Here is a 13,385-nt window from a genome sequence, read left to right on the forward strand (position 1 = left end):
GTTCAAATAATTTTCGCTACAAGATTACTGTTGTCGGTATTTTTTTGGTAAAACGCATTATTTATAAATTGTTTTTAATGCTATAATATGAACTATGAACAACATAAACTATAAGAAAAACATAGTAGTAAGGCCAGTCTTTAGATTAAAACTATTGACGCGTTATGCAATTAATTTTACAGGTACTAGCCATTGTGTAATGAAACTAGAGGAAGGTGACATTGCTATTTTCTATGCCTATAATCCATGTAAGTATTTTACAAATTTTACAAACTATAAGCTAGCACTGTGTAGGTAAATATTACACAATCAAAAATATATAAATATTCTTCGTGTTATGTTGTATTTTAATTTTACAATAAGACAACCCCAACAATATCTTTGTTATTTAATATTTTCTATAATTAGTTTCAAATATAATTTTAAATTTTGGTGTTGAAATTGTTTTGTTGTTATTTATTTCAGTCCGGATAAATTGTGTGAAAATTCGTGGTATACATTAATTGTCTTATTATTAATAAATTAGCATTGTACTTACTATTTTTACAGTAACGATTACATTTTTTTCTTACAGGAAATAATCCGGAACTTGGTAGTATGTTTTTCTCATGTTACAAGATTTTATTTATTCTTTGTAAAAGTAATTTTATCAGATCCATCAGACTGTATAATAAATAATCATTACTCAAACTCTGCACCAACCCTCTTATAAATAAAATGTAGATAACAATTGTATTCATTATATATAAAACATAAAATACATTTCTTAATAGCTAATGCGCGCTATTGCCAAACAATTTATACCATACTAATTTGGTCTTCTTTTTCATCGATCTACCGCTGGTTTCCACGTTTTACTAAAAATATATATTCGGTATAAAGTCAATATTGGTTTTTAATTACAAACATTATAGTGGGTATATATTTTCTTGTTAGTTATAGAGGGCGACTTGAGGGGTAAAATGCCAAAATACTAAGTACATATATATTTTTTTTTAATATTAATACGGAGGGATTACTGAGTTATTAATTTATGATTAGACCAATAAATTAACAAAGATCATATTATTTTATGTATTATCCTAAATAAAAATGATTTAATAAAACAACGCGTCGTTACTTGTACATTGAATCATTTAAGTAAACATACATCACATTAAATACAATCTTATTTCAATTTGAATACTAATGCCGGGTTGCACCAAATACTTACACAGAGATAAACTCGTTTAACTGGAGTTAAAAAAAAATTCTGTTGCATAAACCATGTTTGAAATTTGATCTGTTGTTAAAAATGTACTTTATCACAAGTTAAATTACAGGGTCATTTATCACTGTGTAAAAATGTATATGCAGTTTCATTTTGTTGTTAATGTTCTTTCGTTGATAACAAAATTTATCATTGATTAGACCCTGTATGTAAACCATTTTTTTCTTAAATATTGCCTATACAAAACTCCTGGAAAATGGTCGGTATCCAGGGGCCTTAAATAAAATTGTCGATAAAAGTACTATGACCTTAGGAATTGACTTTTGGATTTTGGGTTATTTATACGTATATATTATTATGGTAACTTGAGCTATAATAGCGGTATAGTAACACAGACAAGATCACAATATAAAATTGGTCTCTTTCTTGTTTGTATACCAATTTTTTCGATGATCGAAAATTACTTATGTAGATAAATCTCTAATATTCAATCTCTTGTGCGTGGGTACATAATATGGACAAAAAAAAATTAACAAAATCCAAAATGTAAAAGTAAAATAATGTAAAATGTACCGTGGAATATCTTATGTATAGTTAACTAAAATAATGGTGCCAATACGCTCCTTCCCCACTACGCACTGACTCCACTGTACTGGCTCTCTTATTTTTATTATTAACCCTGTGCATTAAAATAAAGTACATATAATATTTAAATGCAATTTAACCTTACTTATGAGTAAAACTTTATTAAAAACAAACAGTATTTTAATTGGTACCTATTACATATTAATCATTAATAAGTAATACTATTTTTCTATGTACGTTCAAAATTGTTTGAATAAAAATATAAAGGATATACAAAATAATGTCAAAAACATAGAATTTCAAAACACTGCAACTAATACATTTGTAATGTGTTTAACTGTACGTAATATTCGTTGTATTTAAGACATGCAAACGGCATTCAGTTAAAAATTATTGTACAACAGAAGTCTATGGAGTCACTGAGTTCAAGACAAACTATTTTCGAAATATAATCTAAATTTAATAACTACCCTACCATCCCTCCACGACCAGCCCTTACAATGCTTGGATGGCCAGCCAAGCATAGCCCACGATAAATACACAATTTGAACGCTACTTTGGTTTTTTGTTTTGAATTTGTTTGGCTGAAAATCAGTCTGTCATTTTTAACTGTCAGTATTGGTCGATAAAAATCATGAGTGCGTTTTGTGAATTTTAAAGCTAATATACACACTGTAACTCTACTAATATGTGTCTGTGATGAGTTTTCATTGATAGCCTTCAATTACAAACCAATTCGGACCTTTACTTATCGTTAACAATGTACGATTGTTGTTAGGTTACTATTTTGGCAAGTATTTGAATCAGACCGGGTATCGTAAAAACCGTACTTCAGCTTACTGTTTCCATTTGTAATCAACTCATTTAAATCGATTATCGAATTAATAAGATTTGAAAAACTTAAAAAGCATTAGTTTAACAGGTGTACGGTATACGGCTGCGGGTTTATACTGTACTAGTGTTTTACTGGCGTGGGATAACATGCATACAGTCATACAGAGTATAATAAGTGTGAAACTTTGAACAAAAGAAAAACGATTCAATATAGCTGTGTGATTAATTCGTTTAGCGTGCAGTGAAAAAAGTAATTTATTTTTCGGGTTCTCAGTTTTGGCAGACATACATACGTATGCCGACGTATCTATGCTTTAGTACAATCTTAAAAACATGTGTAAATAGTGTTTTTTTGTTGGTTTTAGCTTTGGCAAACTAACCGAACGCAAAAATTCGTACATTCGTTTTTATCACGTATAGAAAGTTAGAAGCTGTCGACTGCATTATAAAAACTGGAACATATATTTCAGTGTTTAATATTACAACTCTAGATGTATCTGAAAAGTTGTATGCTATTACTGTGTTTAGGGCATTTTCATATTCCAACAACGCTGTTAATAAATGCGGCCGACGACGGTTCAGAGTCCACGGACTCAAAGATGTGCGATGAGTTTGAACAAATTTATCATCGCCACAAAGCCGAAATCACAGCAGGCCAAAGTACCTACTGCCGTGGAAGTTCAAGCAAAATTAACGACCCCGATGACGATGAAGTAGTGATTGTGGGGTCAAGTAGATCAGACGAACCCAGATATTTTAATCCTGTCGATCTAATCTGGCAGTACACAATGTGTAGACAATTGAAATTGCCACTAGTGAATTATTTCCGTTTTAATCAAGTGGTGAAAATCCTCAATTCTCCGTTGCGGTGGGTTGAAGTTAAGCCAGACGGAAATTGTTTTTACAGAGTATTGTCTTTTTGGATGTCCGGCACGGAGAAATACTATTATATCATTCGACATTATGTATTACAAGTAATAACTGGAATATTGAAATGAATAAATAAAATTAAGAAGTATAGCTATCTAACACACCAGGCTTTTAAATACTCATAATACTGTGGCTTAAGATAAAATGAGATGACAAACTTTTTTGCTTTTACCACCTCTCAAAATAATTATTTGTAGATCAACTTTTGAAACTTAAATAGTACCTAAACGTATACAGTTAAATAACCTTAAAAATCACTCTGTATAGTATATCGCTTTAAATAATAATATATATTTTTACAGATAGTAAAGACGGATCCACGTATTGTGGGTTTACTAGGAGAAGAAAAACATAGAGAACACTTAAATAGGTTATCAGAAAACTGTAGGTCAAAATATGTGTATTAATTTTGCAAAATCTGTGTACAACTGTTGTGAACATTACTCGTATAGAAAACATTTTTTTAAACATCACTAAATGTGTTTTAGCTTGGGCAACAGAAGTAGAAATCGTCGCGTCCACTCTTTTCCTAGATACACCGATATATGTTTATGCACAACATAAACAGACTTGGGACTTATTCGACCGGAACATAAAGTCCAAAACCCCACCGAAGAAAACGGAGAAGTGCATTTATATTCACCATGTTTCAGAAAACCATTATAATTTAGTGGCGGATGTGGTATCTGATCAAGACCAAGGTAACACCACAACAAGTACCTAAATACTGAAGCCTAATTTATCATTTGAATATATTATTGGTTGTTAAAGTTGCTGTAGTACCTAGGCGCTACACTTTTTAGTACCTACTGGTACTAATGTCTATTTAAACAACTAAATACTTAGCATAATTATTATTATAACCAACACATTACCTAATTGCGATAACTATATTAATAATCGAAAAGTTTTATATGGTTTTTTATTAAGGCCCTATTATGTTGAATCCTGAGAGTGAAATTGTAAAAATTCGAGAAGAAGCAATCCGATACTTTAATCCTGTCGGCGCAGCTTGGCAACACGGCAAGTGTAATAAATGGAATTTGGCGTGCGAAGAGCCATCCCAGTATGACCTTTCACCAACAATTCTCACCAACAGGTCTCCGAAGAAATGTGTGGAAATACAAAAAGACAAAAATTGCTTCTTCAGAGCACTTTCTTATTGTTTGACCGGCACAGAGAAACACCATCAATTCATCCGAAACCGTGTGGCTGAAGTAAATAACTAGAACCATTTGTAAAAAATATTTAACAAGAATCTATTTGCATAGCTAATAATTGAGACTCTATATTCTTTAAACACATGAAATACACGTAGGCACGTAGGACTTATATATTAGACCTTGTCTTAAAAACTTAAAAAGTCAATTACTCCAAAAGTCTTTATTTAAGGGGATTGCATGCGGTCGGTTTTTCAGTCAAAACACATCATTTGTATTCCATTACACGGACCGAACCAGTGATCCGATAAGCAATCTAAAAACAGATTTGAATTTGCCATGAAGTTTACTTATGATCGGTCAGAGTACTTTTTTCAATTTTTAATTTTAACCTTTTCCAAATTTGATTTTAAAATCAGAAATTTTATATAATATTCAAACGTGTTTTATACATAGTAGGAATAAGACATCAAAAAAGTACCCTGACCGATCTCAAGTTAACTTCATGACAGATTCAAATCTGTTTTCAGATAACTTATCGGATCACTGGTTCAGCCTGTGCGATGGACAAAAAATGTACTACTATATTAACTAAAATGGCTTTTACTCATAGACAAAATTATTTAAATTAAAAATAATACCGCGATACTTTTAAAAATTAACCGGTAAATTAATCGACATGATCAACATTTATTAAAACCACTTTTTTTTAAAATATTGCCTATACAAAACTCCTTAAAAACCAACCGCAGCAGTCCCCTTAAAACTAGTTATCGACCGGTCAACATATTTAGTAGGTTATTTTCAACATAAATACATTTTTAAAAAAAAGATAGCAATCTAAAAAGTAATAAAATAAATATATATTTGTAAAATAAATGATCACATATGCATAATAATATGATCTCAAAAGTCGTCAATGAGAAAAACTAAACTTTAATTTGCCGTTTTAGATTATACTAGCCGGTTAAATTAATTTCAGTATATTTTTTAGGAAATTCTTTTTAATCGTGCTCTTAAAGGATTGTACACAGAAAATGAGTTCATAAGCTTTATAGTACTCAATGGTGAGTAAAATATTAATTTAACAAGTCTTTACTTGTTATATTTTGTGTACTAAAAAAAAAATATTGTCCCAAACATTTTCAATGTTCAATGATAAGATCATTAAATGTAATCAATTTTTTTTAGATTGGGCAACTAAAATAGAAATACTTGCTTCGGCTGTTCTTTTGAACACATCGATATTTATCTACTCACACGACAGACAGGCATGGGATTTATACAACAAGAACATTGAAGACAATTTGGTTCCAGTGAATTCATTCACTGAAAAGTGCATTTACCTAAGGCAAAAGTCTCCAAATGAGTATGATGTAGTGCAAGAAGTAGAGACCTTTTTATAAGGCTGCCAATTATTATAACTAGATGTTGTAATAATTGAGAACATTTGTTTTTCTTTGTTAAAATTGTTAAGTTGTATGTTACAATATGTATTAAAATTCCACTTATTTATAAGGCGACAGTATAAATGATATTTATTAAAACCCTGTTCACCTACTAACAATAAAAAACAAAATTAATAATAATAAATAGTAATTAATTTAAATAAACTAATGACCGTTTTCATGGCTTCAGCTTGAAGTTGAAGTGTTGTTTGACAGTTCTAAAATCGCCTGTTAAACTTTATTTTACTGTTAAGCAAAACTATCTTCTTCTTGGATGATTGAATGACTATTATGGGTTTTCAGACTTGAAATTTAGTATATGACTATATCTGTTATATAAACACAAAATAATTGTATATAAAATTTTAAAAAATAAACATTTAAAAAAAAATACCTCCAAGTTTTTCTCTTAGATAGGGTGAAAACATTTTTAGACAATTTTCTCAACATTTTGTAGTCAAGCTTTTTGTTTCACTAAGGAAAAAACATAAAAAAAAAACATAATTTTACTGTTGTACACTTTTAAGTTGAATAGTATGAGAGTATATAAGAGTATATAATAAAAACTCTTGTATTGTGGTTTCATCTGGTGGTAGAGGTTATGAGTTAGGACTTATTTAACTTTGCCTTTAGATAAATTGGCTTTTCCAGACATAACTACAATACTAATATAATAGTTGAGTTAACAACTTTTACAAAAATGTGACTTACACCACCTCGGTTTTTTTAATCATCTCGTTTATGTATTCCTTTTAGGTTCAGACTTTAAACATTGAATATGAATTAAATTTGAAAATAAAAATGTTTTTTCTAAAGTATTTAATAGTTAATTTGTATAATAGTTAAATAAATAAATACTATTACACGAATAGCTCAAATAGTTGTAATTTTCAAGCAATTTCAAACCCTTACAAAATAACAGCCGTTATTTATTATTCGTTTATGTTTTTTTTGTTTCTTTTTTGGTTAAACAAATATAATATTATGTCTCATTGTTGTTATTATTATATTAGGCTACGTGAGTTCTCAAAATTATACAAAAACAACTTTATTAATAAAATAACATAAGGTGAGCTGCCCAATAATTTGGTTTGCCAATACAACACAGCATAAAATAATCAATCACATGACATACGTAAGCTATATTATCATAGTAAGTTTTATTATTTCTATTGGCTAAAAATAATTATAATGTCCTAATAATAATAATAATACTATTAGGTCGTCATACACAAATAATACTATGCACACTTAGCAACGGTTTAAAACAAAATCACCTAAGCGATAATAATATTTTACTTGTAACGTCAACTCAAATAATTTTTCTCCTGATAAAATTCGGTGATTTTTTTAATTAATTAAAACGTGATTAAAAAGATTATGTTGACTTATACTTACGAATTTCTATTTATTTATTTAAGACATTTAAACATTTTTATTTACCTATAGATGCGTACCTGAGAAGGTGTTGTTTTTTTAGAACGATGTGTTTTTTTATTATTATCATTTCACCGAATCACATATATAAAAAAAAAGCACAAAACTGTATATGATTTTTAAATTTTAACGAAAACATTGAGATATTTGCGTTAGTTAAGTTTCCTTTATTCAGCATATATTTATAAGAAAATAATTCAAATAAACGTCGATATAGTCCAAAAAATCTTTTTTTATATTTAACTATTTGTATAATAAGGTACTAGAATAAAATAATACTAGAATACCTAAGTTTTTTATTTAAATGACATATTATGTACAAACAGAGTCAAACGTTTATGAGGTCTAAAGCAAAAAAAAACTCTCTTTTTTAATAGCTGATTGATGTTATTCACAGATCCATTTGACAAAGACAAATGAATACGAAAAACCTTCGAGAAAGTGACTATTTAGTTCAAGATTTATGCCAAGTTTGAGTGGCCATCGCGTTTTCTTTCAAAACGGTGGTTTAAGTACACAACATTTTTGTCGACCAATATTGTCTAATTCATTTTCCTATTAGATAGAACATACTTTTTTTTTTTTAATTTAATTACCTTATGTTTATTTTGTTTGGTTACTTTTATATTATTTTGTCAACTATATATTTTCAAATTGTGTTGACTATTTTTAGCATTTTAAACTATACTTTTGTTGTGTTCATTTTTTATACAATACGGATTTTATATTCATAAATTTTTGTTTTAAATATAAATTAACCGTTTAATTGTAAGCTTTAAAACATAAAGTTGCAATAAACTTATATTTCTTTTGGTATTAAGTAACATTCATATTTTTCTTATCCTTAGTATATTATTCTTTGCTTATACGGTGTCTGTCTGCAATAATAAAAAATATACCGACAATTTCAAGGCATAATATAATTAAAAACTACAATAATTATTGACCTCTTAAATCAATCACTTTTTACTGTGATATTATCTCTACCACATTTCACATATAGATAATATTTTAAAATAAATTATGTTTTTAAAATGATGAACAAGTTAAAAGATTAAATTTAAATTAATATAATAATTATTGTTAGCTGACAATATTAAATGTATGTTTACTTCTAGAACAAATATAAATGTGATCGGTTATTTTTTAGAATAGATTAGCAATTACAAGTTCATAATGGCAATACATGTACTGTTTTAGAGCTTAAGTTCTAAAAATTAGACCGGAGGTAGATCTAGAGTGAGGCTACAACATAATACACAATTTTCTTAAATATCTGTTGATAAACATTTATATAAGCTCCAGAACTAAGAAACTTCATTATTCTGTCTTTAAGAAAAACATGATTTTTAAACAAATGTTTCCCTTTAATGTACGAATAAAATAGGATAAATATGGACATTTTTATAACATTAAACGTTTCTATGAGAGATTCATTTGTCATACTGTATTATATTATATATATAATACTACATATTATGCTGTTAAGAAGTCTAGCAATTTTTTGTTTAATATTTTTTTAGTGAATACGTGTTCGTTTATTATTTGTAAGTACTCGGTACGATTGTTTTTCTTTTTAATAATTGTAATTTAAGTTGTTACATTTGAAAAAAAAGTTATAGATTGTGGAACACTTGTATACCCAAAGTGATATTAAATATCAATATGAATCACAAGTACATTTGGATAAATGATGATACCTTGATTTTTAAATACGTTTAAAAAAATAGTCAATTGACGTTTTTGCAATATTGTAAAACGCTTACACACTAATAAATATTATATTTCGAAGTAATGTGTATTTTATAACGCCAAACAACTATTATGCGATAGTAAAGTTAAAGGCCACTCGTTTAATAATACAACTCAAAGATTAGGTTGCTCAGTTACTAAGAAATACATAGAAATGTATATCTTGTATATTCTTATGAGACTTCTACATAATATTCGACAATTCATATTTAATCGATTATTCCAATATCAATTCAAATAAACATTTTGTAATGCTTGTTTGTAGCCATATTATAAAATCGAACGTAGGCAATATCTCAACAATAAGAGCCAACTGTGCAATTAATGTTTTATTAGTAGCTTAAATTAGTTCAATACAATTTATCGCGATTTTGCTTATTACGTTTTTTTTTTCATACAAAAATATGGTTTTATTGACATTTTTATTATAATATTATTTATTCGATAAAAATGTGGCGGCGCAGTAAATTGAAAATACGGTAAATAGTGTTCAAGCACTTACTTTGAGCTCGTGACAAAAAAAAAATGTCGCAAAATAAATTAATTTGTTATATCTAAAAACATGTGTTATAACAATATGTTAACAAAAAAAAAAAATCTGTGATGGTAGATATATATGTCATTATCGAAAAAAACATTGTACCTGAAGACGAAGACTTTTGAAAATGTTTACCTACACTAAACCAAAAAAAAAAAAAACTATATAAAGCAAAAATGTCCAACCCCCTCCCCCCATAAAAAAGCCATTATGAGCTATGGTTTTGTACATAGAAAATTTAAAGAATACATCTATTTCAAATGAGCAATGGACATTTGAAGACCTGTGGGCAACAACGAGACAACTCCAATAAATGGCGTTTTTCAGAAAGAACAAAAAACTATTTTAAAATGTATCATCAATTATCTGACAATGTAGCAAACCAAATTGTTTGTATAATCACACTAATTGTCTGAAAGAATCCAATACATCATATTAATATTATTCGTTTGGTGTCTGATGGAAAAAAAGGGTTATTTTTTTATTTAGTTTGCACAGACATATTATTAGGCATGGTTGACGACAGCTCAGAACTATCCTAAAAACATGCGCAAATAAAGTTTTTTTTTTTCGTTGTTCATTTTAGCTTATACATCAAACAAAAGAATGCTTTATAATTAACAAACAAAAAAAAAAAACGTTATTTCTTAACGCGCATAGAAATTCAGAAGTTGTCGAGTGCACGATTATAAAATTAAACAAATTTCATTCATTAATATTGAATTTCTAGATGCATCTGGGAAGTTGTATAATACTACTATGTTTGGGACATGTTTATGTTCCAACAATGCTGTTAGTAGATACAGCCGACGACGATTCGCAGTCCAGGGACTCAGAGACGTGGGATGAGTTTCAAAGAAGCCACGAAACAGCATTCACAGCGGGCCAAAGTAACTACTACTGTGGAAGTTCAAGCAGAAGTAACGACCCCGACGACGAACTTGTGATTGTCGGGTCAAGTAAATCGGATGAAATCAGATATTTCAATCCTGTCGACGAATTTTGGCAGTACGAAAAGTGTAGGCAATTGAACTTGCAACCAGAGGTTTATTTCCAATTTAATCGACCGGTGAAAATTCTCAATTCACCGTTGCAATGGATTGACGTTGTTCCAGACGGGAATTGTTTTTACAGAGCGTTGTCGTATTGGGTGTCTGGCACGGAGGACAATCATCTTGCCATTCGACTACGTGTATTGGAAGTAATTGCTCGAACGTTGAAATAAATAAATGTCATTAAAATGTATCAGCTATCTAACACACCACGCCGTGAAACACATATTCCTCGAGGACCGAATATGTGTCGCTTTGAATAATAATAGCGTATATATTATTCCAGATAGTAAGGACCGATCAACGTATTTTGGAATTTCAAGGAGAAGAAAATTATCGTGAACACTTAATTTGGTTATCACAAAACTGTAAGTCAAAAAACGCGCACAATTTTTTCGAACATCGTTTGAACATAGAAACCACGTTTAAATACAATGAACTATGTTTTAGCTTGGGCGACCGAAGTGGAAATTGTCGCAGCCACTCTTCTCCTAGACACACCGATATATGTGTATTCGCAACGAAATCGCACCTGGGACTTATTTGACCAGAATAAAAAATCCAAAGGACCGCTGACGAAAACGGACAAGTGCATTTACATTCAGCATATTTTGGGAGTACATTATAATTTGGTGACGGACGTGATATCCGATCAGGACCTAGGTAACGTTAGATTATAAGTACCTTGGTCGTTACAGAGTTGCGGGGCATTATTAAATTGAACATAAATTTTACTGTTTAATATTACTATGTTTATGGCTTTTTCATGTTCCAATAATAAATGCAGCTGGCGATGATCCAGATGCCATAAACTCAAGGATGTGGGATGAGTATCGAAGGACTTATCTGCACAACCAAGCAGGATTCGCTGGCGAAAGCACTGGTAGTAAAATTGACGACCCCGATGACCGGCTATTGATGGTCGGGTCGAGTACATCAGATGAAGTCGGTTATTTTAATCCTGTCGATCAGTTTTGGCAGTACCAAATGTGTAGACAATTAAAAATGGATCTCGAGAATTATTTCCAATTCAATCAAGTGGTGAAAATTCTCAATTTTCCGTTGCAATGGGTCGCGGTCACACCAGACCAAAACTGTTTTTACAGAGCATTGTCTTTTTGGGTGTCTGGCACCGAGGATAATCATCTTATCGTTCGACTACGTGTATTAGAAGTAATAATTAGAACATTGAAATTAATAAATGTTATTAAAACATATCTATCCAACACACACCACGCTTTAAACACGCTATACTAGTGTGGCATAAAATAAAACGTTAATTTCTATTAAGTATACTGTGTTACTATTAACAGTTCTTCGAGGACTTAAGTGTAGGCCACTTTAAATAAATCACTTTGTACATAATATGCCGTTTTAAATAATAGTATATATTTTTCCAGATAGTAAGGACCGATCAACGTATTATGGAATACCTAGGAGAAGAAAATTACCGTGCACACTTAATTTGGTTATCACAAAACTGTAGGTTAAAAAATATTTGCACGATTATTATTATGAACATTATTTGAACAGAAAACAAGTTTGAATACAACGAACTATGTTTTAGCTTGGGCAACAGAAGTGGAAATTGTCGCGGCCACTCTTCTCCTAAACACACCGATATATGTTTATTCACAACAAAATCGCACTTGGGACTTATATGACCAGAATAAAAAATACAAAAGCCCGCTGGCGAAAACGGACAAGTGCATTTATATTCAGCATATTTCTGGAATACATTATAATCTAGTGACGGATGTGGTGTCCGATCAGGACCAAGGTAAAATCATCCTGTACAGATTTACCCGTTTTTCTATTTAGGTAGGTGTATGTTTATTTGCTTTAAACTATTTTATTAAGGATATATGTCGAATCCTGCGAGTGCAGCAGCGCCTGATCGTGGTATAGAAAACCCTGTGTCAATCGAAAGAAGTCAACAGGAAGAATTCAGAATGTTTTACCCTGTCGACGAGGCTTGGCAATACGACAAGTGTTTCAAATGGGATTTGACACTGGAAAAGCCTTTCAAGTATATCCAAATGCCAACATTTCTCAATACTCCGAAGAAATGTGTTAAAATGCAGAGAGACAAAAATAGTTTTTTCAGAGCAATTTCTTATTGTGTGACCGGTACAGAAATCAATCATCAAATCTTTCGAAAATATGTAGCTCGAGTAAGATTAACGGTTTTTCCAATTGTATGCCATTCTATAGAATATTCTAGTCGGTTTAGTAATTTCAGTGTTTTTTTTTTTTTTTTTAGGAAATCCTTTTTAATCGTGCTATTCAAAAACTATACAAAGAAAACGAGTTCATAAGCTGTAATATACAAAATAGTGAGTAAAAAAATAGTATACAAGTCGATACTCTACGTTAATTGTATACCTACTTAAACGAAATGTCCGAATCGTCTTCATTGTTCAAGGATTAAGTTTTATC

General features: G+C 30.0%; 2 protein-coding genes across 2 annotated transcripts; both read left to right on the top strand.

Moving 5' to 3' along the window:
* The first annotated feature begins 3,861 nt into the window (after positions 1–3,861).
* Positions 3,862–6,125, top strand: LOC126840098 (uncharacterized). Its single transcript, XM_050575598.1, has 5 exons — positions 3,862–3,943; positions 4,048–4,260; positions 4,490–4,776; positions 5,714–5,786; positions 5,911–6,125. The coding sequence occupies exons 3-5, from the start codon at positions 4,498–4,500 to the stop codon at positions 6,123–6,125; spliced, it is 567 nt and encodes a 188-aa protein (XP_050431555.1). The 5' UTR covers positions 3,862–3,943; positions 4,048–4,260; positions 4,490–4,497.
* A 4,427-nt stretch (positions 6,126–10,552) lies between these two features.
* Positions 10,553–13,315, top strand: LOC126840096 (uncharacterized). Its single transcript, XM_050575597.1, has 8 exons — positions 10,553–11,095; positions 11,233–11,314; positions 11,397–11,609; positions 11,734–12,119; positions 12,347–12,428; positions 12,514–12,726; positions 12,807–13,120; positions 13,210–13,315. The coding sequence occupies exons 1-8, from the start codon at positions 10,625–10,627 to the stop codon at positions 13,288–13,290; spliced, it is 1,842 nt and encodes a 613-aa protein (XP_050431554.1). The 5' UTR covers positions 10,553–10,624; the 3' UTR covers positions 13,291–13,315.
* The last annotated feature ends 70 nt before the right edge of the window (positions 13,316–13,385 follow it).

Source organism: Adelges cooleyi, unplaced genomic scaffold (assembly GCF_023614345.1).
Source record: "Adelges cooleyi isolate 19-005CV unplaced genomic scaffold, UGA_ACOO_1.1 ACOO_flye_CR_arks_rails_tigmint_CR_PRNA_345, whole genome shotgun sequence".
Lineage (NCBI taxonomy): Eukaryota > Metazoa > Arthropoda > Insecta > Hemiptera > Adelgidae > Adelges > Adelges cooleyi.

Bases quoted from the DNA above. Each gene is read 5' to 3' on its own strand.
- LOC126840098 (XM_050575598.1), top strand. From the start codon at position 4,498: ATGTTGAATCCTGAGAGTGAAATTGTAAAAATTCGAGAAGAAGCAATC. The intron at 4,777-5,713 runs GTAAATAACTAG...TATATTTTTTAG, and splicing joins TCCGAAACCGTGTGGCTGAA to GAAATTCTTTTTAATCGTGC. The intron at 5,787-5,910 runs GTGAGTAAAATA...AATTTTTTTTAG, and splicing joins AAGCTTTATAGTACTCAATG to ATTGGGCAACTAAAATAGAA.
- LOC126840096 (XM_050575597.1), top strand. From the start codon at position 10,625: ATGCATCTGGGAAGTTGTATAATACTACTATGTTTGGGACATGTTTAT. The intron at 11,315-11,396 runs GTAAGTCAAAAA...ACTATGTTTTAG, and splicing joins AATTTGGTTATCACAAAACT to CTTGGGCGACCGAAGTGGAA. The intron at 12,429-12,513 runs GTAGGTTAAAAA...ACTATGTTTTAG, and splicing joins AATTTGGTTATCACAAAACT to CTTGGGCAACAGAAGTGGAA.